This window comes from Marmota marmota, unplaced genomic scaffold (assembly GCF_001458135.2).
Source record: "Marmota marmota marmota unplaced genomic scaffold, marMar, whole genome shotgun sequence".
NCBI classification, from domain to species: Eukaryota; Metazoa; Chordata; class Mammalia; order Rodentia; family Sciuridae; genus Marmota; species Marmota marmota.
Genome location: NW_025999900.1, coordinates 6,207,944 through 6,233,581, shown reverse-complemented (window position 1 = coordinate 6,233,581; position 25,638 = coordinate 6,207,944). Strand labels below are relative to the sequence as shown.

The 25,638-nt window shown below is 35.7% G+C and overlaps 1 protein-coding gene and 1 pseudogene across 1 annotated transcript in view; one reads left to right on the top strand and one right to left on the bottom strand.

Annotated features, from left to right (window-relative positions):
* LOC107143424 overlaps positions 1-9,893 on the top strand; it is a 33,804-nt pseudogene extending 23,911 nt beyond the window's left edge.
* Positions 9,894-18,004: 8,111 nt separating this feature from the next.
* Positions 18,005-25,638, bottom strand: part of Garin2 (golgi associated RAB2 interactor family member 2) — a 25,423-nt gene continuing 17,789 nt past the window's right edge. The window contains exons 5-7 of the mRNA XM_048798432.1: positions 23,825-24,024; positions 22,486-23,038; positions 18,005-19,448 (exon numbers count right to left, since the gene is read on the bottom strand). Of these exons, the coding sequence (XP_048654389.1) occupies positions 19,167-19,448; positions 22,486-23,038; positions 23,825-24,024 (1,035 nt within the window). The 3' untranslated portion in view covers positions 18,005-19,166. The remainder of the gene's footprint in view (positions 19,449-22,485; positions 23,039-23,824; positions 24,025-25,638) is intronic.

The window sequence follows — 25,638 nt, the reverse complement described above, 5'->3', positions numbered from 1 at the left end:
TATTTGCCTGTACTAGACATCTCTGAAGTTTCTAAAAATTATCTTGATTTCTTTACAAAATACAATTTGTAGTAGAAATTGACAGATGAAAATTCTATAAACCGCAAAGGAAATTTTGTGTTTTTCTTATAAATGTCAGTAGCATTTTCCTACCATGTTCTCAGGTTCAAACCTATAATTGGAACATAGGCCTCATATTACCATGATGTTATCCAATACTTTTGGACACTAATACCCAAAAGGAAAGCCTATAATCATTTTTTCTTTGTTTTTTTTTGTAGGACTCATAAATGTGACTACAAATGCTTTCAAAGTATTCAAGCTTTTTGAAATATCTTTTTTTCTCTCTCCACTTAAGCCAAGTTAAATGTTACTGTTTCTTGTACAATATTTGTATGTGTGTGTGGTACTGGGGATTGAACCCAGAAGTATTCTGAGCTATACCTCCCCTTTTATTTAATCTTTTTATTTTGAGGCAGAGTCTCACTAGGTTGCTTAGGGCCTTGCCAAATTGCCCAGGCTGGCCTTGAACTTGTGATCTTCCTGCCTCAGACTCTAATGTGGCTGGGATTATAGCCACTCACTACAGTACCTGGCCCTATACTACTATTTCATATGCATAACTTAAGCTGAGGCCTGTTCCATCTCCCTAGTTAAAAAGAAACTTGGAAGTGGGTCAGTAGCCAGCAAATGGAGGGATACCCATGTATGTTCATAAGACAACCTTCATGTCATAAGTTTGTTATTCCAAGTTATCTTATTAGACAAGGGATTTTATAAAGAAGAAACTGCTTCTCCCCAGAAAATGAAATAGTATCACCTAACAGTGAGTGAGAGACTAAAGATATAAGCAGGAAGAAACGAGGAGCTAAATGATTTAGATTTACCAAAAATTTAGTTGTGCACAATCCCCCTTTATAGTTTGGATTCTTCTTGCTGAGCAAGTCTTGGATTAGTTCATGCCTGATGGGTTATTAAATTCAGGTAATTGGAAAACCAAATGTTACCAGCACAGAAAAAGAAATAGGAAGCAATGCCTGGCCACTTGAAAAATAGTCTGAGGATAGGCTTTGAGGAAGAATTTCTAAATGTAGGGCTCTCAGAATGGATTCTTTTCCTCTTAACTACTCTACTATTCAAGAACCAGAGGCAACTCCCAGACACCAAACATCACAATGAAATATGTGACGGAATTTGTTCCATACCTAAAGGATGTGAATGAGTTCTCATGCTCCTGTAAAAATAAACAGCACATTTCAAAAGTTTTCCATCATAACCACAACTATTTAGAAAAGAATTATTAAGTATGAGATAACTAGTCATTCTCTAAATGCTTTGTGGGTAGTAATGAACCATGTTTGGCAAGCTGAGGCTGTTATTGATTACAATATTAGATAAAATTATTTATTTACTGATTATCCAACCTGTAAAAGCTATAAAAGCAAATTTTATGTAATAACATATAATCTTTTTTATTGCATTTCTTTCCAGTCACTCAGTGAGGTTGCTGGCATCCCTAGTCCTGCTGCCTGTTAGTCCTTCCTTCTGGGCAGAGACAGATTCTAATTGCTGCTACTCAGGAGAGTAAATAAATAAATCAGTTTTATTGGTAATATAAGGTCTCATAGAGACCTTGGAGTAACTTCTGGATTGGATGGTTTTGAGAAGTCACCAATCTGCTAGCTTCTTCACCAACCTCTTGCTAGGGGTAACAACAATTGGGAATCTTGTAGGCAAAGAACATACCTTTATGTATACTTATTAATATTTCTTGTGGCTTATTGGATTAAACAGGAAATTAGTGGTCAGTTTTTCAGATAATTTAACTTTCAGAAATGTCTTTGGATAAAGAAACTTCTTTTTCAGTACCCCTGATTTATTAAAAAAAAAGTAGCAATAGTTAAAATACTTATTTTCTTAACTTCATTGGCATGCTAAAATATAAACCTAAGTCATTTAATTTTCTTTTCTTTCCCCCTTGGATTTTTTTTATTAGAATTTTATGGTTATAGAAGTCATTTAACTTTCAACATATTCTTGCTTATTTGCCAGATTGTCAATAAATATTTTTGACACATGCTGCTTGAGTAAAACACAGAGTTTAGAAAAGTTCCCTAATTATGATCCACTTTAAGGAGTCAGGCAAATACATCCAGTTCAAGTTCTAAAATTAGTCTTTCAGGAAGTAAATTTAAAATAGTAATTTTCTGAAAGATTCAAGATGGCAGACTAGAGGAAGGCTACATTCCTAGTTGCTCCATGGCTCAGGATTCAAGAAGCAGGAGTATTGTACTTCTGTGCAAGGTGGGTAAAGTAGGGATTTCACTGAAACTCATATTGAACAGACAGGGTGTCTTAGAGATTCAGAAATTTGGGTACATTAAACAAAGAAAGACTACATTGGAGCCAAGCTGTTTGAGACAGCAGTGGTAGTGGCATTGGTTCAGCACAGAAGGAAGGGGAACAGAGAGAAACACAATGGACAAATTTAGTTTGGAAAAACCTGAGATCAGAAAAGCAGCCTGCCCTTAGCTGATGCAGAGGCTGTACTGTGCACTGGTGCTTGAAAAGTGGCCTGTGTTTCCCAGCTGGGCATTCAGAGCTGAGGTGGGAGCTATCCTGAGGCAGCCATGCTGCAGCTGCTGCTGGGGGAGCTGGCAGATCTGAGTAAACATGGTTACACTGTCTTAGCAAGCTCCTTCCACCTTCTGTATAGCCTAGGGTGTACTTAGCAGAATGGGAGCAAAACAGGCACAGAGAATATTTTACCCAGGGGGATGCAAGTTGGAAAAGTGAAGGGGAGCACAACTCACTTCCCCTTTGAGTCTGGTGGCTCACATGACTAGCTGAAGTGGTCAGGAATCTGAATGGGCAGGTATGAATATACTCACAAACTAAGCCTGGGAAGCCTGGAAAGACTGTGTTTGTGGCCAGAAGAGTAGGTGAAGGATTGGCTCCTTTAACCCATAAGAAGAATTTTTGAGAGGCTCCTGAGATGCACACTCCCTGCAGAGATAATTGCCAGGCCCTAGGGGTATGTTGATCTAATCTCTCCAAAGCAGAAACCACCCAGCAAAGCCACTGAGGCCTGATTAGATCTAAGCCTCACCTGCTGGAACTCCACTCAAAACTCTGCAGCAGCAACCCCCAGCCCTGGAGTGCATTGACCTGGTCTGTGTTGATAAAACTCCAACTGACAGTACTTCCCTTCCCATTCTATCTCATAGCAGGGAGAAGAGAAGCTGAGAATTATTTGAACCAGTTTCATTCTTAGGCTATTCCAACTGGTAGTTTGGTGAACAACACAAAAATAGGAAAGGGTTAACAACCCCCAGCCCTTGCTCTCATTTACAGTACATAGCCAAAAGAAATGAAAAGAAAGACAGTTGGGCATAGATAGTGTCCATCTATTCTCATTGACTATTTTGATCACCTCAATGGAAATAATTCCTTAATTTCTCACTAAAATTTTGTTTTGCTTTGTTTTTGGTTTTGTGTGCATTTGCTATGCTGATTGGTTCATGTACATGTATACATATTTGTTTCTTTTTTTCTCATTTGTAACATTTTAAAAATATAGTTATTTTTCCTTATCTTGTCTTTTGAGGGTTAGGGATTTTGATTAGTATATTTTTGTTTTATTTTATATTGTTTTTCATTTGTAAATTTCTCTTTCTCTCTTCTGCTAACAGCCAAATTCTATTGTTCTCTCCTTTATACCTCTCTTTACTATGTTATGTCTTCTTCTCCTTCCTTACAACCATCACATATTATATCTTTTCTGCATTCTCCTTGTTCACTTTTTGAAATTATGAACTTTTCCCTACCTTTCTATCACATTTTCTTTTATCTTAATTAACTGCATTCTTACAGTCTTTTAGCACTAATTGACTTATATAACCGCTGTCCCCACCATTAACACTGATGCAGTTATTACTGCTGTGGATGACATAGTTGACACTTGTTGTTTGTTTTAATGCCAGATATAGTTAATAGTTACTTATTGGTTTTGCTGTTGGAAATTTCTGACCCTACAATTTCTGGTTTTTTTTTTTTTGTTTTTTGTTTTGCAATTAACATTGTAGATGTCATAGTAGGAACCAAGAACTTAGTTTAATGCTTTGTGTTGGTTGTTATTGTTATTTGTTGGTTGTTATTGCTATTGTTTGTTTACCCTTATTCTGTGAAGTGCTGGGAACCTACAGTTCATTAGGTAGAAACTTTGCTGCTGAACTAAACTTTACAAAAGATACAGTGCACCTTGCTCCACACACAAATTAATGGCATTCAAGCTTCCACTATACTTTAATATAAGAAATAGATAAAAACTCAAGCTAATGACCAGGCCCCCGGAAACAACTAGGGGTAGGACCCCAGGTAATACCTATGGATATCCATTGCTATAGCAAAAACAGAGAGAAATAACACAAAAGCTGTTGAACACCTACAAGGGGTCTCAATCCAGATCACTCTAGGACATTTTAGCAAGTGAAGACTGTGCTGTACAAAGAATGGAAGAGAAATTCCTTTTAACAAAGGCATAAAACCTACCATATAAATTTAAGAAATATGAAAAAACAAGCTAGCACAATGCCTCCTAAAGTTCAAATATACCAGCAAATAACCCCAAAGTATTGAAGTGGATTAAATATCAGATAAGGAATTCAAAAGAATCATTATAAAAATGATCAATAAATTCCAAGAGAACACAGAAAAATAACTGAATGAATTAATGAATTAAGTACAGAATATGAATGAGAAATTCAATAAGGAGATAGAAATAGTGAAAAAGAACCAAAAAGAAGTCTTGGAAATGAACGATACAGTATATCAAATAAAATGTCTGGTTGAAAGTCTCTGATAGAGTAGACCATGCTGAAGACAGAATCTCAGAGCTGGAAGACAAAGTGGTTATCCTTGTATATTCAGGCAGTACTAAAGGGAAAAAAGTAATCAGGATCAGAATATAAAAGAAATCTGGGACAACATGAAGAGACCAAATTTAAGAATTACTGGAATTAAGGAGGGCCGTGAGATATAGGCTAATGGATGAGTAAACTCTCCAGGGAAATAATAACAGAAAAATTTCCAAACCTTGAGAATAAGATAGACATCCAGATACAGGAGGCATTCAGAACCCCAAGTAGACAAGACCAAAAAAGAACCTCTCCATGACACATTATAATTAAAATGCCTAACATACAAAGAAGGATAGAATTTTAAAAGCCTCAAGAGAAAAACATCAAATCACATTTAGAGGCAAGCCAATAAGAATCACTTCTGATTTCTCTGCACAAATTGTACAAGCTAGGAGGGCTTGGAACAATATATTCCAAGTCCTGAAAGAAAATAACCCTCAACACCAAGAATGCTATATCCAGCAAAAGTATCATTCAAAATTCTTCAATATTTCAATTGAAATAAAAACCTTCCATGGTAAGTCAAAACTAAAAGAATTCATGACTACTAAACAAGCACTATAGAACTTACTTAAATACCACACATAGAAGAAATAAAAAACAAACCTCAGAGCTCACTAAAGAACAAATCTAATTTGAAGAGTAGCTAAGCTAATGATAAACAGGACCAAATTAAACATAATACTGATGCAATACGATAAATAAATCAAATGGCAGTAATTAATAAATATTTCTCTATAATAACATTGGATGTAAGTGGCTTCATCTCTCCAATAAAAAGATGTAGGCTGACAGAATGAATTAATAAAACAAGATCCAACTATATGCTGTTTGCAAGAGATGCACCTTAAAGGCAAAGACAGCTACAGGCTGAAAGTAAAAGAATGAAAATTGATATATAATGCAAAAGGAGCCTCCAAACAAGCAGGATTAGCTACTCTCATATCTGACAAAGATTTTATACCAAAATTAATCAGAAGAGACAAAGAGGGTCACTTCATATTGGTAAAGGGAACAATCAAGGAGGTATAACAGGGCTGAGGATATAGAGTTGGTAGAGTGCTTGCCTTGCAGGCTTAGGCTCAGGGTTCAATCCCCAACACTACCAAAAAAAAAAAAAAAGAAGAAGAAGATATAACAATAATGATTTTTTTTTTGCCCAAAATGTGTGTATGACTTATTACATAAGATATACTACCCAAATTGAAGTCCTGGATAGACCCCAGTACATAATACTTTGCAATTTCAACACACTTCTCTCACCATTAGGTAGGTCATACAGACATAAACTTAGTAAAGACTCATTGGACCTGAAAAATATTATAAATCAAATAAACCTAACAGACATTGATAGAATATTTCATCCAACAAGAGCTGAATACACTTTCTTCTCAGAGGCTCATGGAAACTTCCCCAAAATAGACCTTAAGAGTTGCCACCAAACAACTCTTAGCAAATACAAAATATTGACATAATTCCTTCTCTCTCTCTCTCTCTCTCTCTCTCTCTCTCTCTGGTACTAGGGAGTGAATCAGGTGTACTCAACCACTGAGTCATATCCCTAGCCCTATTTTGTATTTTATTTAGAGGCAAAGTCTCACTGAGTTGCTTAGTACCTCGCCGTTGCTTAGGATGGCTCTGAACTCAAGATTCTCCTGTTTCAGCCTCCCAAGCTTCTTCTCTATTATTAGATCATAATGGAATGAAATTAGAAATCAATATAACCAAACCCTGCAGAAACTATAAAAACACATGAAGATTGAACAATACTCTTTTGAATAATTTAATGGATGATAGAAGAAATCGATGGACAAATTAAAAAATTCTTAAGACTCAAATGAGAATGGTGGTGTAATATACCAGAACCTCTGGGGCATTGTAAAGGCAGTTCTAAGAGGAAAGTATATAGCTATGAGTGCCTACATAAGAAAATCAGAAAGATCCCCAATAAACAACCTAATGGGACACCTCAAGGCCCTTGAAAAAGAACAAATTAATTCCAAAACCAGTAGAAGGGAGGAAATAGTTAAGATCAGTCCCCAAATCAATGTACTTGAGAATAAAAAACAATACAAAGGATTGATGAAATAAAGAGTTCATTGTTTGAAAAGGTAAATAAGATTTATAATCCCTTAGCCAAACTAACCAAAGGAAAAAAGGAGGAAAAACCAAATTAATAAAATTAGAGATGAAAAAGAAGAAATCACCATAGGCATCTCAGAAACCCAGGAGATCATTAGGAACTATTTTGAAAACATATATTCCAATAAATTGGAAAATGTAAAAGAAATGAAGACATTTTTGACACATACAATGTGCCAAAATTGAGTCAAGAAGACACAGAAAACAAAGATCAATGACATGTAATGAGATAGAAGCAGTAATAAAAAGTCTTCTGACAAAAAAAAAAAAAAAAAAAAAGCCTAGGACCAGTTGAATTCTACCTGACTTTCAAAGATGAACTAATTAATATCACACTCGTTAAACTATTCCATGAAACAGAAAGAGATGGAATATTTCCAAATTCATTCTACGAAGCCAATATCATACTTATACCCCAAACCAGAGAAGGATACCTCAAGGAAAGAAAACTACAGACCAATATCCCTGCTGAACTTAGATGCAAAAATATTTAATAAGATATTAGCAAATTATGTTCAATTGAAAGGTTAATAATCTTGAGAACTGTTTGCTAATCTTGTTCCCAGAATGTGCTGTCCCCAGCTGCCAAACTGCAGAATGTATTCCCTCACCCGGTTGCAGGCAAACCTCCCACTCGCCCTGACCCATCAATGAACTTCCCTCCCTGCCCTCTCCAAGGAAAGTATATAAGCTCTGCTTAAGCTGTTCTCAGGGCTCTTTGCTCTATTCAAGTGAGCTCTGAGCCCCAGCATGCTGGACCCCAATAAACCCTTTGCTGTTGCATGAGACAGTCTCTTGGTGGTCTCTTCCTCCGACACTCGCCTGACCTTTACAAATAACATATTAAGAAGATTGTATTCTATGACCAAGTTGGTTTTATTCCAGATATGCAAGGATGGTTTAATATATGCAAATTAATAAATATAAATTCATCACATTAACAGAATTAAGGACAAAAATCACTTAGTAATCTCAATAGATGCAGAGAATGCCTTCAATAAAATTCAGCACCCATTCATGATAAAAATATTGAAAAAACTAGAGATTAAAAGGAATCTACATTGAAAAACTCAAAGCAAGTCTCATAGCAATGGGTAAAACTGAAAGCATTACCTTTGAAATCTGGGACAAGACAAGGATGTCTACTCTTACCACTCCTATTTAATATAGTGTTAGAAATTCTAGCCAGAGCAATTAGGCAAGAGAAAGAAATAAAATGGATGAAATATAGGAAAGAAAGAAGTAAAATTATCACTGTTTGCAGTTGACATGATCCTATACCTAGAAGATTAAAAAAGAAAACTCCACCAAAAGAATTAATAAATTTGCCAGAGCTCATAAATTTGGCAAAGAAGCACATTACAAAATCAACGTACAAAAATCAATAGCTTTCTTATTTAACCACAACAAATCTGCTGAGAAAGAAATCAGGAAAACAGTTCCATTCACAATAACCTCAAAAAGCAAAAGCAAAACCTAGGAATAATTCTAACCATAGAGGTGAAAAGGTGAGAAAACAAAAGAAACAAAAAAGAAATTCTATGATGAAAACTATAGAGCACTGAAGAAAGAAATTGGAGAAGACTTCAGAGGATGGAAAAACCTCTCATGTTCATGAATAGGCAGAATTAATATTATTAAACTGGCCATACTACCAAACACAATATATAGATTCAATGCAATCCCTATCAAAATATCAATGGCATTCTTCACAGAACTAGAGAAAACAGCAAAGATATCATCAGCAGAGCAGAGGGTGAGAATCTCGGAGTTCACTTTGAGGAATCAAGTAAGCTGGAACACCTATTGAGGAAGGTTTGCCTCAAGGAGCCCAGGAATCGAGTACTGTCCAGATTCAAGTTTAAGTTCAACAATGGTATAGCGCTCTCTGTAGGCATTTATAACTTGGTCCAGAAGGCTGGCAAGACTTTTCCAATGACCTCCAGGGAAACAAATGAACCAGAAAAACTAAGACTCAACATTTGATGTAAATACAGGCAAAAGATACTTCAGATCTATGGGAGTTTTCAGATTATACTAGAGAAAAAGGAAATGGAGGAGCTGAAGCAGTTTGATGAACCAGGTTTTATTTTCCTTGACTTTAAGCCCTTGCTCATGCTGAAGAAGCACCATTAACCTGAGACCTTCCCTGTTCCTTTACCCTGAGAGACCATGGTAAACGGGAGCTCAACCCTGTTTAGTGCTCTACTCACCAAGTGTCTGGAGAAGGCAGTCAAAGCAGTATGCAGATACTCATTCCACGAGAACATCCTTCCTTATTTTGTGGCTTTGGTGCCACAGGAAGAAGAGCTGGATAACCAGAAAATTCCGGTGACCCCTCCAAGCTTCCTACCCCTATGCTGGGATAAATGGAAACTGCCTCTTACTAAAAAAGTCATGGCCAACCCTGAACAGATAGCCAAGATGAAAGCCATTGTTAAAAAGCTGTGCTTCAAATACAGAAGTCATAGCTTTGAGAATCCAGTGCTGCAGTACCACTTTAGAAATCTGGAGGCCTTAGCTTTGGATCTGATGGAGCCTAAACAAGCAATAGATCTGACATTGCCCAAGGTTGAAGCAATGAATAAAAGACTGGGCTCTCTGGTAGATACGTTTAAAGGAACTTGTCTACCCCACCAAATTACAATCCTGAGGGCAAAGTTAGTAAGTGAAACCAAGATGATGGAGGTTCTGGAAGCAAAAGGCTCAAAGTAGAGGTATATGAAGAGGAAATGAATGGTCATGCTGTGGAACTCACTGTGCCCATGAGAAAGAGGCCTACAGGTGTACAGGCTGAAGGGGGCGGGGGATGAAGAAGCGGGAGTTGCTGGCCACTCTCACTAAGCATTTTCAGAAGGACTGACTGGTGACCACACATCCTTGCTGTGGCCAGTTGCCTGATTTTTATTCTCAACAAAACGTGTTTTTCCTGAGATGGGAAGAGCTTCTTTCAGAAGCTGAAGGACTTTACATTTGAAACTTGTTGGCACAGAGACTGCACAGCTCTCCCACTTGGCCTGTGCCTTACTCTATGTGAATAAAGAACCCCAACTTTGTACTAAAATATTAAAAAAAAAGTTCAAAAAATAAAAAAAAGTTCAAAAGGCCTGTGCCTTACTCTATGTGAATAAAGAACTCCAACTTTGTACTAAAAAATTAAAAACAGGAGATCAGTAGAGGAAAGGGATCAGGGCTGGGAGGAAGGGAGGGAGGGAAGAAGTGTTGGGGAGTGGTATTGGCCAAATTATATTGTTATATTGTGTGCATGCATGAATATGTAACAAGTCCCATCAATCTGTACAACTCTAATGTGCCAATAAAAAATGTGGAAAAAAATATAGTAGTAATTTTCTGAAGAGTTAGTAAATAAGAATTCATATGGCCTGTACCAAAATTGATCTGTTGATTTGAATGAGACTGATAATAAAAGTTTTTAAGAGACTGAAGATATAAATTAAGTATATCTTTAATAAATAGGTACAAGTTAAAATAAAGCCTGCTATTATTCTATTATTAACAGTCATGGTAGCACTATTGTCAAGGCATAAGAAGGAATATACATTCTTCATAGAGTAAATACTTCATTTCTAAAAGACCTAAACTGACAGTATTGAAAAGTTTAAGTCTCCATCTTTTTTATCTTTCATTCATAATTAACATTCTTAAATTAGACTCCAGCTAGTCATTATGTTCCTAATACAAATAGGCAATAAAAAAGAATTCATGATTGATTACATTGAACTTAACAGGGTTACTTAGAGTGAAAATTTGTTTTTGTTTTATTTTGTTTTTCTTCATCTGTTTATTTCTCCCCAGTGAAGTCAGTAGATTAATGGCACTGGAAGCCCAGGGATGAAGCCTTGAAGAATTTAAGATAAGTTAAATAGTAAGTTCCTTTATATCTTTTTAAAAATATTCTTTTGGTTGTTAATGGATCTTTATTTATTTATGTATATGTGGTGCTGAGAATTGAACCCTGTGCTTCACACTAGCTAGGCAAGCGCTCTACCACTGAGCTATGCCCCTAGCCCAAGATCCTTTATATCTTTAAACTTCTATAATTTTTTCATTTGTATAGGGGTTCATTTTATCATTTCTAATAGTTATCATAACATGAAACTAAAAAACTTAGCACCTGCAGAACATTTTTTATCCTAAAAATGTGTTATCTTCGTAATTTTAAATATTTTAAAGAGCAGTTAAAAGTTAGCTTAATGATGAGGAAGGCTTTTTAGATAATAAATTATTCTCTGCAAAGATATAATACTGGTTACCTATTATGCATTTGTCAAAATTCACTGAACTGTACAACACAAAGCATGAACCTTATTGTAAACTATGGAGTATAGTTAATAATAACTTATCAGTATATCATATATAAGATATATAGGAGAAACTGTGGGGGTGAGGAGAGGAGGTGGCAGTGAGATGGAACTCTATCTCCCATCTGCCCAATTAGTCTGTAAATCTAAAACTGTAATAAAAAGTAAAGTTTGTCAATTCCTTAAATGTTTTTTAAAAGGCATCAAATATTAATCTAATGGTTTTAAGGAATTCGTTATGTGCAAAAGGGCAAGGAGGAAGCTGAAATGATTTAAGTAGTTAACCTTATAATATTTTGATTCATGGTGTGTTTCTTTTTTCTTTTTTTAAAGAGACAGAGAGAGAGAGAGAGAGAGAATTTTAATATTTATTTTTTAGTGTTTCGGCAGACACAACATCTTTGTTTTGTATGTGGTGCTGAGGATCGAACCCGGGCCGAACGCATGTCAGGTGAGCGCGCTACCGCTTGAGCCACATCCCCAGCCCCCCATGGTATGTTTCTTAAGTATTAGACAATAGCTGGGGACACTGTATTTAAGATATGAGAACAAAATAAAACAGGAGCACATCAGAATGATTTGACTTGATCAATAATTATTTAGGGGAAATTGCTAAGTTGGATGAATTGATTTTATCTTGCTCCTATCCCCCGTTTTAAAATAAATCATAGGCTTTTCTATTAAACCTGTATTTCTGCATAGTAGTCAAAGGAATATTACCCACTGAGTGGCACATTTTTATGTCCCTCTGCATCTAACAATTCTGTCTCCCCTCTCTATTTCTGATAGCTTCTCTCTCTTTCTCTCCCTTCGTTATTCTCCTTTCTTTCCTTTTTTTTTTTTTTAATCTTGGTCTTTCTTTCTCTGTAACACATTAGACTTTCCAGTACTCCTTCTGGTCATTGTTTTGTTTCAGTGAAATAATTCAGTGGTTACCATCAAGAAATAATAGGTCAGTGTTCTGGGTGAAATTTGTATCTATTTTAGCTACTCTGTGCCTCCAATAGGAAGTAGGGTGGGTGATAACAGCAATTCTCACTTGAGACACATACATATACAGTCATGTTCTGTTGTTTATTAATATATATATATATATATTTATTTATTTATCTATCTATCTATACCTATATATTAGCTCCTAGTCATATAGGAAAGATTCCTGAAAAAGACTCCTTTGAGTTTGAGGGTTCTTTTTATGGCCTTAAAGGGAAATCCTTATTTTGACTCTGAGCCTATAGGAGAGAGAGTATCCTGGCTCAACCCCACTTTGTACATAGTACTGGCTCCTCAATCAGGCAATGAATGTTCTCCCAAACTTGGGCATGCATTAGAATCACTTGGAGATCAATTAAAACACAGAATGCTATGTCCCTTCCTCAGATTTTATGATTCAATAAGATAGGCCTGAGAATTTAAATCTCTTAACAAGTTCCTAGACACTCCTGTTATTGCTGTCGCTGGTCTAGCAGCCACACTTCGAGAACACTGGCATGAGAACCCTAGATATTAAATGATGTTTCACCCTAGCAGATAATCAGGATCCAACACATTGGATGTCTTGACACTTGGACCTAGAGGCTCTAGAATTAGGGGAAATGTGTTAAGGATATAACATAAACATTACTCTGATTTCAAGGTCTGTGGCTCTCCTAAGGATCATTCATGTTCCTTTGCTTCCCTTGACCCCCTACAACTTTGCTAGGAAAGATTAAAAAGAAAACCAGTTTTGAGTAATTAATCCTTAATCAATTAAGATATTTTAAGGTAGCTATTTTTTGACAGAATAGCTTACTTTCTTTAATCTACATGAATGTAAATGAATTATTAGTGACAATAGTGATCATCTAATATATCCCAGCGCTCCTTTATATACTTCTGTCACTCTACTTTTTATAACCCTACTATTTCCATACCACCACACTCCTTTTTAAGGAATCCTCCAGAATACACTTAGATTTAACTTTAAGCTTACATTCTATCATTTGTTTAAGCAGTAGATATTCCCAGTGATTAAAATTATATAGTAATTAGAAACACAAAAGGATCTAGATACCTCAAAGGAGAATGTCTAAAGTCTATCCAGGACAAACGACTTAATGTTCATTTCTGAGATATTTCCAGGGACAGATTCCATAACCTATAGAGACCAGCCCTGTTATTTGTTTTTTTAGTACTAGGGATTTAATTTAGGGCCTTGCACATGGTAGTCAAGTACTCTACCACTAAGCTACGGGATCCAGTCCTTTAAAATTTTTATTTATTTATTTAAATCTTGAGACAAAGTCTTGCTAAATTGCAGGTGGCCTGGAATTTTTAATCCTCCTACCTTAGTCTCACAAGTAGCTGGGATTACGGTTTGTGACACCTTGCCTGGTTCAGGTCTGTAGTTTATTGGTATCAAACCCATGATATGTACTTATTTTTATATTATTTATTTTTTTGTGGTACTAGGGACTGAAACAAGGGGTGCTTTGCCACTGACCTAATCTCTAAATTTTTATTTTTATTTTGAGACAGAGTCTTGCTAAATTGCCAAGGCTGGCCTTGAACTTGTGATCTTCCTGCTTCAGCCTCTTGAGCAGTTGGGCTTATAGGTGTGTACCACTGTGCCTGGCTTTGTTTTTGTTATTTTTAACTGACCGCGTGTCTGCTGTTACTTTACTCCATAATAATTTTTGTTCCTTTGTGTTTAAACTAATTTTTATTTTAAATCTACTTTTTAAATTTAGCCCTCTGGTAGACTTTATCATGTATTAGAATAACGACATTTTCACTTACTAAATTAACATTCTCCTATCACCTCAATTTTTTTGCTGCATTAAAAATATTTAATGAGTTTTGTGCCCTTTAATTTCTTCCCTAGGTTCAGTTTATTGGGTAGTATAATAGAAAAATTATTTTAGAGGTACTGCATAATGTAGAACCATTTTTTGTACTCTATTCAATGTGAGTCAAATCTACATTAGTTTTTTTGCTAAGTCTAATCTAGAATTTGAACCAACCAACCTTCCTTCCCTCCTGCCTTCCTTCTTAACCTACCTACCTTCTTTCCTTTCTTCTTCCCTTCCTCTCTCTCTCTCCTTCCTCTATTCATAATATATATATATATATATATATATATATATATATACACACATTCATATGTGTATATATAATATATATACATTTATATATATATATAGAATTTATATATATACACACATATATAGAATTTATATATATACATATATAGAATTTATACATATATATAGAATTTATATATAGAGAGAATTTTTATATACATATATAGAATTTACATATATAGAACTTTTATATATAGAATTTATATATATAAATTTAAATCAAATATATATATAAATTTAAAGCAATTACCATGAGCCTGACGTGTGTTTTAATTCCTAAGATAGTTCTATATGGTTGACATTCCCATTTTACAAATGAGAAATCTAAAACCTAAAGAAGTTAAATAACTTGCTAAGATCACAGAGTTAGTAAGAGAGGAGTCAAGATTTGAACATAGAGATCTAACTGCAAAGCTCATCCTTTAGTTGCTGTGTTAAATTTCTCCTAATTAAGGCATCAATCTTCTTTTTAAACTGTATATGTAATCAATTACATAATAAAACTTTAATAGAAACATTTATCAATAGCTACAATAAATATCAATTCCTCAATCATCAGCTATGCTCAAACTGTGGTTTCTTCCCATCCCATAGTAGAAATAAATATCATTGTATATACATTTTTGGAATTTTATTTTTCCAGCTTATAAGTCCTATTAATTATGTAGCCCTTTTTCATTGAAATTCTATTGCTTTTCCTAATGAGAATCTGCTGTTTCACTAAATCCTGGTTAGCCATTCTTCCACTATTGGTCATTTGGATGACTTACAGGCTTAAACTATAAAACACTATGTTCAGGACTGGGGTTGTGGCTCAGTGGTAGAGCACTTGCCTAGCACTGCATAAAGGTGAATAAATAAAATAAGGGTATTGTGCCCATCTACAACTAAAAAAAGTTTTTTAAAAACCACTATGTTCAAATAAGTTACTTTCTCCTTTGACTTATTTCTTTAACATGTATTTCTGTAAGTCAAGGGTATAACCATTTGTAGTATTGAGTTTCCAAGTCACTCTGTAGAAAGCCCTCCACTATTTACGGTGACATCATAAATGTTATGGACAGCTAGTAAAATGCCAACTGGTAACTGCTTTACTTGTATTGTATTTCTTTACTATTAATGAAGTTGATGACTCTTCAAGAATTTGTCTTCTGGTATTTTCTTTCTTTCTTTTTTTAAATTTTTATTTTGGTTATAGATGGACACATACCATTATTTATTTATTTTTATATGATGCTGAGGATTGAACCCAGTGCCTCACACATGCCAGGCAAGCGCTTTACTACTAAGCCACAACCCCAGCCCCTCTTTTTTTTTTTTTTTTTGGTACTAGGGATTGAACTCAAGGGCACTTGGCCAGTAAGCCACATCCCCCGCCCTATTTTGTATTTTATTTAGAGACAGAGTCTCACTGAGCTGTTAAGCACCTTGCTTGCTGAGGCTGGCTTTGAACTCGAGATTCTCTTGTCTCAGTCTCCCAAGTTGCTGGGATTACAGGTGTGCGCCATTGTACCCAGCCTGGTGTATTTTCTATTCCTGTTCTTAAACCATTTGTTAATTGGATAGTTTACAAATTCCTATCAACCATTTAAGTATAAAGATAATCCATTCTTTTTCCATTCTGTTGTTATGCATTTATTTAAAATTGTTTATTTGGCTGATACTTATACTTGTTATGCAGCTTGGAACTCAATTCCCCCAGAGCTCCCATTTCCTCAGCTTTCTGCTCAAAAGTCCCTTCCTCAGAGAGCATGCCCATGACTACCTGTGTAAAATATCCCTCTGCTTTTCTCAAATCACTCTTTTTTCTAAGTTTTTAATCACAGTGCATTCCAGTTGGCATATATATCTTATTTGTTTATGATCTCCCTAGTAGAATAAAACATTTCAGGAGACAGGGGCATGATTATTTTTATAGTCTATCTCCAGTGCCTAGCACATAGGAGGAATTTAATAAATATGGGGAATGACTCCAACTTGGCCATTGAAAATTATTTTTATTGCTTCTGTGGACAAGAAATGAACTTTCCTCTGTAACAAAGGCAATGATAATATTGCATTTTTTCCAGCTTATTTTAATTATTTATTTACTCTTTTCTCATCTGAAATTTTTTGGTTGTACAGTGTAAATCTTTGGCTAACATTTTTCTTTTTGTATATTGTCTGATCTCATCGATTCAAATCTATTTTTGTATCCTTATTTCTATATTCTAAACTTTGTACTGGTAATTATTTTTAATAGGGTGCCGGGGATTGAACCCAGAGTTTTGAGCATTCTAACCATGTGCTGTATCCACTGAGCTGCACCTCTGGCCCCTGTCTTAGAATTCTGACAGCCTTAATTATGACATGCCTTAAGATGTTATGGGACCCAGTGCCCTGAAGACATTTTCTTTTCTTTTTAGTTTTTGGTTCTGGGGATTTAACTCAGAAGGGCTTTTACCACTGAGTCACATCCCTAGCCCTTTTTACTTTTTATTTTGAGACAACTTGTCTTCCTAAGTTGCTTAGGTCCAGGCTAAATTGCTGAGGCTGGCTTTGAATTTGAGATGCTCCTGAGTCACTGAGCGTACAGGTATGTGCCACTGTACTTGGCTCCTGAAGACACTTTCCATCCCAACTGTTTCTTTGAGACTCATACCCCTATCTTTTCCATATATTTTTAATTATTTTGTTTTGGTACTGGAGTTTTATCTCAGGGGTGCTTAACCACTTATATATAAGGCTATATCCCTAGCCTTTTTTATTTTTTGTTTTTTTCTTTTTTGAGACAAGGTCTCACTAAGTTGCTAGGTCTCACTGAATGGCTGAGTCTGGACTTGAACTTGAGATCCTCCTCTCTTTGCCTCCTGAGTTGCTAGGATTACAGGCAAGTACCACCATGCCCAGTTTTTTAATAATTTTAAAGTTTCCTTGAAATATCCTATTGAGATGTTAATTGGTTTTATATTAAATACATAAATCAGTTGAGGATATCTTCTCAACTTTGCTGTTTTATTAAACTTACTGACCCATAAGGAAAGCCTCTTTTCTTTTTTCAAGTTGTACTTTATTTCTACCATGTAAGTTTTATGTTTTTAAAATCAGTTATCTTATTACTACACTTGATTTTTGTTGCTGTTGCTATTAAAAAATGCATTCTTTTTTCAGTATTCTTTATGTTTATTAATTTAAAAAAAAATTGAGAGGCAGGTGTAATGATGTACACCCTACTATCAACTACTCAGGAAGCGGAGGCAGGAGGATTGCAAATTCAACGTCAGCCTGGGCAACTGAGTGAGACCCTGTTTCAAAATAAAAAACAAAAAGAACTAGAGATGTAGCTCAGTGGTAGAGTGCCCCTAGGTTTGGTTTTTAATCCTGCAAAACACAAATAAACAAAATATATATAAATTTGTTACATGTGTTTAAATTATCATAACTTTTCTATTCTTTTGTATTTATATGATTAATATTAATAATTTCCTTAATTTTACAATAAGCTTGTTGTGTTTTGCCTGTTGAGATTCTAAGAATTTAGTATTTATTGTAGACTAAACTAGAATTTTCTTTTTTGTGTTGTCTTTGCCTGGCTTTATAATCCAAATAGATTATTTGCTTCATGAAATTGTGAAAACAAAACAATATTTTTTCTATATTTCTATATTAAAACAAAACAGTACATAAAATAGAAACAAGTCTTAGAGTATCTAAAAAACTGTTCTGGAAAAGTCAAAATTGTCTTACTTAAATGAGAGCTTTTTGATAATTTTTTTCTATTTCTTCAGTTTTCAATTTCTGGTTGCATTAATTTTGCTTTTTTCTTTTACATTTTTAACCTTATTTAGCATTTTCAAGTTATTGAAACAAAACTGTATTTGACCTTTCTCAATAATGTTTTACCATTCTTCTTGATATAACATCTTTTACATTTTTCAATTTTACTTTAAAAACAAAATAGCCAACCCAATGATTTGCCAGTTTTATCCAGTTTTGTTTTGTTGCTCTTTTTGAAGAATCAACCAATCTTTTTAGCACTTCAAATTATTTTAAAATTTTCTGGTTAATTAATTTTTAATGTCAATTTTTTCTGTTTTCACCTGTTTATATATATATATGTGTGTGTGTGTGTGTGTGTATATATATATATTTTTTTTTTACATTCCTCATTTTATTCTTACTAATAGGGGTCTTGCTTTGTGGCCCAGGCTAATTTTGTTTTGTTTGTTTGTTTGCATTCAAGTTTGCAATAAAGCTATTGAAATTATGAAAATAGTTTTTTGAATTTTCATTAGTGCAAATGTCACTCATTAGATAAATATAAGAAATATATAGAGGCTATGTAGAGAAGAAGATATAGAGAAGTATAAAGATGTAAGAAAACATACCCACACAAGCCCTCCAGAACTCAACGTCCTGGCTTCAAAATGTGAACACTGTGATTCTCTTATATTTTGTAAACACAAAATGGACAATAGGCCAATAGCCATAATACTAACTGAGTGGTGTAAGAAGCTGGTTTAAAAATAAAAATTATCCAAGGTTGAATCAAGGTTGTGGGTAGTTAAGAGTTGACTATATCATTGGGCAATTACACTGTATCTGTCTCTGAGAATCTTCAGAGACAAATGGCTCAATTATAAGGACTTTAAAGCACACACCTATTTACATTGCTTTACATCTTAGAAACCTCCACAGCATTTTCTTGCCACATACCTGGAGTCTACTGCCTTGAGAGCTGTGTTTTTTAAATCAGTTGTCTTTTCTTCAGAGGTTTTGTCACTTATTTCTTTTGATATGTTTGCCTCACTTCTTGCTGCACTCAAAGTAGTATGAAAACACCTTTCACCTTGGAAAGTAAGTGTTATGTCTGAGATGGTGACACGTTTTGAGGATTCTTTGAATTCACTCTTACTTTTTGTATCTCGTAGACATCCAGGCTTCATAGTGCTTTCCACTTTTTCCTTTGAAAATGACAAAGCAATAGCAAGTCAGGTAATAGAAGAGTGTGATATAGAAATAGATTATTTATGGAGCAGTATCTAGTACAGTAATCATTTCATTCACATTTACTGAGTGTGCACAGGTGTTGGAGGCAGGCAGTGTGGGAACTATGGCCTGCCCCACTGCAGCCTCATTTTGTGATGTGCACCAGTGTCACCTCACATAAAACAAGTAGCACTTATAATTACAGCATTTCTTGTCTGCGAATTGTGGGGGCAAGGAATGTTTTCTGAAAATGTTAGTCTCCTAGTCTACGAGCAACAAAGATATGATAGAGGCTTGGAGTTCATAATAATACTAGTCTTTGTTTTTCAAAAGATTAAAAGCCTGTACCTAAAATCTAATACCCTAAAATCTCTCCCCATTCTTCTAATTTCCTGGAATCTGTTACTATGCCACTTCTTAGTCACTTACTGATCACAGCAGAATCTCTCATTCAGGCTGGTGAACCCCAAAGCTTGTGTTAACATTCCTCACATCTGTACCTTCTTCCTCCCATTGCCCCTACCTGGTCCATTACCTCTATTATATTTCCTTAAAAATAATGTAGTAATCTGGATCTGGGGTTGTGGCTCAGTGGTAGAGTGCTCAGCACTACCTAAAAAAATTAATAAATAAAAATAAAGGTATTAAAAATAGTGTGATAATCTTATTTTAAAAGATAACACTTTCCTTTTTTCCCTGAAAATTAAAGCTATTTATATTATAGAATACTTGGAAAATCCTCTAAGGAATAAAGTGAAAGGTAGAAATTATTCCTTGCATGAAGCCACTGTCCAAAAAAAGCCATTCCTCTGGCACAATTAATTCCCATCTCTTTGTTAATTAATTTATTTTTTATTATATCTGCTTTGACATTGTTTTGAAGTTGCTGCCTACATTTTTTCACCTAACATTTCATTACTATAAGCATTTTCCTCCTGTCATTAATAATTGTGTAAAAACACTTGATTTTTTTCATAATTAAAAATAATTTATCTTTATTATAGGAAACAGAGAATCCAAAACAGTATAAACAAGACATAAGTGGCCCATAGTCCTACAATCTAAAGATTAACTGCTATTCACAATATATATATATATTTATTTCTTTGTATGTGTGTGTGTAAATGTATTTTTACATCCCAGAGAACATATTGTTCATTTTTCACTCAAATTTATATCATATACACTTTTCCAGGTTAAGAAACATTCTTAAATAATTTTAATAACTACAAAATAGTAATTCATTTAACAAAGTTTTACTCAGTGCCTATGATATTGTCAGGCACTATGGTAGCTCCTGAATAAGATAAATATGACATCTGCTCTTCATAAAATTTGTTTAGCTATTCCTAGTAGATATTTAGGTTACTTCCGTGCTTTCATTATTATAAGCATGGGAAGCATAAGATATGATTAATGTGTGTGCGTGCGTGTGCGTGCGTGTGCGTGCGCAACCAGAACCTTGTGAGTGCTAAGTATGTTCTACCACTGAGATGCACTCACAGCCTATAACTAACATCTTTGTAATTAAATCTTCATTTCTGTCAAAGGGTACAAATATTTTTAAGGTTCTTGACTCAGAATTATTTCAAGAAAACTGACCCAATTCTCATTTATACTATAAATCTCTACAAATTCCCAGTTGACTACACTTTTGCTAATATTGATAGTGTTTATTCTTTTAATTTTTAACTTTTTTGCAGTGCAGATTGAACCCAGGGCCTTGAACATGTCAGGCACTCTACCTTAAGTACACGTACAGCTTTTTTTTTGAGATGGGATCTCACTAAGTTGCCCAGACTGGTCTCAAACTTGAGATCCTCTGCCTGCCTCAGCCTCCAAAACAGCTGGAATTACAAGCATGTGTCCCTGAGTCTAGTTCTGTGTCTGTTCTTTTTTTTATTTTTTATTTTTTTAGTTGTTGATAGACCTTTATTTATTTATATGTGGTGCTGAGAATCTAACCCAGTGCCTCACACATGCCAGGCAAGTGTGCTACCGCTGAGCCACAGGTCTCAGCCCCTGTGTCTGTTCTTTTAATTAACAATTACATGGGTTAAATATTTTTTGTAGGAGCTCTGTGCATGGAGAAATAGGAGTCGCTGGTCAATAGGAAGAACAAGTTCTGATATTCTATTGCACAGCATAACGGCTATAGATTGTAAAATACCAGAAAAGAGAACTTTAATTTTTTTTCTAGTATTATTTATGCTCAACTTCTTCTGTGAAACTTCTGTCCTCATCCTTTGATCTATTTCTATTGTGAGCCTAGTGGAGAAATTTTAGCAGTTTTCTTCAGACTGATCTCTTCACCTATTATGCATCCTGCCATCAGATTAATCTTTAAAACAAACAAAAAACAAAACAACTCCTTCATTCCCTTACACAGCCCTAAGTTGCTAAGGTTTTCTCAGAATAAAGTCTCCACTTCTTGATTTGGCATTCAAGGTTTACAAGCAACTTTCCAATCCTATATGCTAATATTCTCCACACATATTATGCTCCATCTTATTTGAATTAACCTGAATATGGCTTTGTTTTTCCACTTCCTGGACTTTGCCTAGTGAAGTTTCATCCCTTTCTTCAAGTTACTGGGCACTTCTCTATATATTTAAAATTTAAAACAGTCTTACTTTTATTAATGTCCTCATTTTGGAGGTGAAGAAACGGAAGATCATGTAGGTCCAGTGAGCTATTCAAAGTCACACAACTAACATGCAGCAGGTTAAGAATCTAACCCAGGTTTTCTGACTACTCCTCATTTCTTTCCATTACACCATAGCTTTCAGGCACTAGGTTAAGTTTGACAGTAAGGATGGTTGCTGCCTATTTCAAGAGATATCATACAACCCCTTTACACCAGGTCTCAGGGATCAGATCTCATTTTTAAACTTAGGTCACTCACAGACGGCTCCACAGGTGATAATTAATGTCACCTGACTGAGAACTGTGACCTTGTTTATTGCTCTAGTGCTTGATTATTAAAGAATCAAAGTCTTCCATGTCACATACCTTTTCCTCTTGTTTGGCTCTTATTATGTCATCATTTTCAAACACCACAGTGACTCCTGAGAAGTTTGAGGCATCAGAACTATGTGTGTCTTCTGTGGCCTCTACGACTTCTGTGATTTCTGTGACGATATTTACATCTGGAACCTCTGGGACCTCATTTTCTGGAACATCTGTCACATCTGTGATGTCGGTGACATCTTCAAGTTCCGAGAAATCTATGCTGTCCATGACATGAATGCCTTTGGTCCATGTGTATGGATGTGGGTTCTGTATAGTTGAGAACTCTGTAATGTCCATGATGTCCACGGAGCCTGTGATATCTGTGCTGTTTGTGATTTCTGAAAAGCTTGAGACCTCTGATGCTTTGAGAACTTTGATTTTCTCATGATTCAAGAGGGAGATGAGGTCCACCCACTGAGAAAATAAGGCCTCCTGTTTATATGGAGGAGCACAGAGCTGTAAGTAGTAGGCTCGGCCACTCACCAGCTTTAATTTGAGGCGCAAGTTCTTAGCATCATGCACAGAAAGAGTAACAAACTGCAGAGGGAGAAACCTGAAAATGAATGCAAATGTAACATTATCTGGAGACCTGGTTGGAGACCTATAAAACAGCCTTTCCTTTTATATTTTGTGTCAGCTTGAAGAGTGAGACTCAGGAAAAGGACTTTTGTCCCAGATAGTTCTGAAGGAGGACTCCTCAGAGTCATCTCATCCTAATCATGTGTCTAGAACTCTGATATACTAAAAAATGAGAATGCCACCTATTTATCATGAGAAAATATGCATTTTAATTAACTCTAAAAGAGCTGTGTCTCAGAGAAATTAAGTGATTTGCTCAACATTGTAGAGCAAGTGACTGACCGAGACAAGACCAGAGCTAATTCTGATGGCAGCCAGGACGTTGCGTGGAGAGGAGGCGTGTTCTTGGGAGATTATTTATTATGAGTCATCAGTTTTTGTTACTTAGGTTTATTTATTTAATTTTATTTATTTTATTTTTTAAAAAATATTTATTTTTTAGTTGTAGTTGGATACAATGCACTTATTTTATTTATTTGTATGTGGTGCTGAGGATTGAACCCAGGGCCTTGCACATGCAAGGCAAGCGCTCTACTGCTGAGCCACAACCTCAGCCCCAGATTTATTTATTTTTAAATTAACTGCCTGTTTGACTTTGTCATAAACCATGTTCCTTGACTTTGAGAACAGTTTTACGTCATTTGCATTAGGGAATGCAAGTGAGATGCTTCTTTGGAGCAATTGTCATCAGCGGTTCCATTTCCACAGGGCTCATGCATATTTTCTAAGAGATTCTTAACCTCTTCTCTTTGTAACTCACCTTGTAAGCACCAGCTTCCCTGTAGAAGGGGATGTCAGGAGACTTTCAAACAGGGGTTCTGAACGTTTTTTAGCAGCATGTGTCAAATGTGCTAGCAGCATCACATTGGGAGTCTTCTGGGTGGAACTGGAAGAACAGATGCCTACAGTCACCCAGTTGGCTCGATTATGGAGGTAAATGGATTCACCTCTTCTGTTGACCTGAGTGCAGAGAACAAGACAATGATTTTAAAATATATATATATATACATATATTTAGTTGTTGTTGGACCTTTATTTTATTCCTTTTTTTTATATGTGGTGCTGAGAATTGAAACCAGGCCTCATGAGAGACAAGGGTTCTCCACAGAACCACAGCCCTAGCCTGAAGATGATTTTTGATGAACGTCACAAAATAGGAAGCCTCCCTTACTGGATCAATGTAAGAGAAGTCAGGATACAGAGGGGAAATTAATCATGATGTATTTATTCCTTTGTTTGTTTGGGTTAATTTTTGGAGATACCACAAGTGAATAGACATAATCCCTTCATGTGTGGGGGTCTCCCAGGGAAGACAAACATTAAACAACTTAAGTAACTAATTATTACTGTAGCAAGTATTACCAAGAACAAATTCTGGGAACATTTAACAGAGCACTTAGCTTAGGGTGGGATATAGCCAGTGATGTGACAGTAAATGTTTAACAGAAGATTCACTTACTCATAAACTTTTTGAAAATGTAACTGATAGTTGGGTAGCAGGAGATGAAAGCTAATCTCAGCAACTTAGCAAAACTTGCAGCAACTTTGTGAGACCCTATTTCAAAATAAAAAAGGACTAGAACTATGGTTTAGTGGTAAAGTACTCCTGGGTTCAATACCCAGTACTAAAAACAACAACAACAAAATGTTACAGATACATTGGGCAGTGGTAAGAGTGCTTACATAGCATGCATGAGGCCCTGACTTTGATCCCTGGCAACACAAAAAATAAATACATAAATAAATGAAAACTAAAATAAAATGTTACTGATATAAAAGATGAGCACCATACAATTTACATAAAACACACAATATTCTTTACTTTTAATACCATAGAGTCAAGTAACGTATTCTATAAACCTTTGTCAAACTCTTGCATCCGTAACCTCAAGAACATAGATAACTCTTGGAAGATCAAGATGGCGGCGAGGGGGCTGGGGATGTGGCTCAAGCGGTAGCGCGCTCACCTGGCATGCGCGGGGTGCTGGGTTCGATCCTCAGCACCACATAAAAATAAAATAAAGATGTTGTATCCACCGAAAACTGAAAAATAAATATTAAAAAAATTAAAAAAAAAAAAAAAAGATGGCGGCGAGGGGAGTGCATTGCCCCCGTGTGCCGCGTCACTGAGTGGGAAAATGACAAGTCAGGACGGCTAAAGGCTATCTTGTTAGGAATTTCCAGCAATAGTGGGGTGCTCCGGAACCTGGAGGAAGGATTTCCATCGCACGAGAATCGGCTACGGGGACTCAAACGCGAGAGATTTGTTGCACGGAGGGTAACACTGCTTATTCAGCAAATCGCCCCGCGGCTAGAGTCTGCAGCGCGCGCTGGGAAACGAGGAGATAGCGACGCAGGGATACAGCGCTGCAGTTTCTGCCAGTCGTGCAAGCACCGTACTCAGTGCTGAATTCTGGGTTCGAGACGGGGGAAGGAAGCGGTCCAATTCGGTTCTCCACACCGGTCAGACCACAGAAGAGGCCAGCAGCCACCATCTTGGAGAGCTGACGTCACCATCCCTGTTTTCGACTGACCGCAGCTCATTCAGCCATAGAACAGGTAATTTCAGGCTGC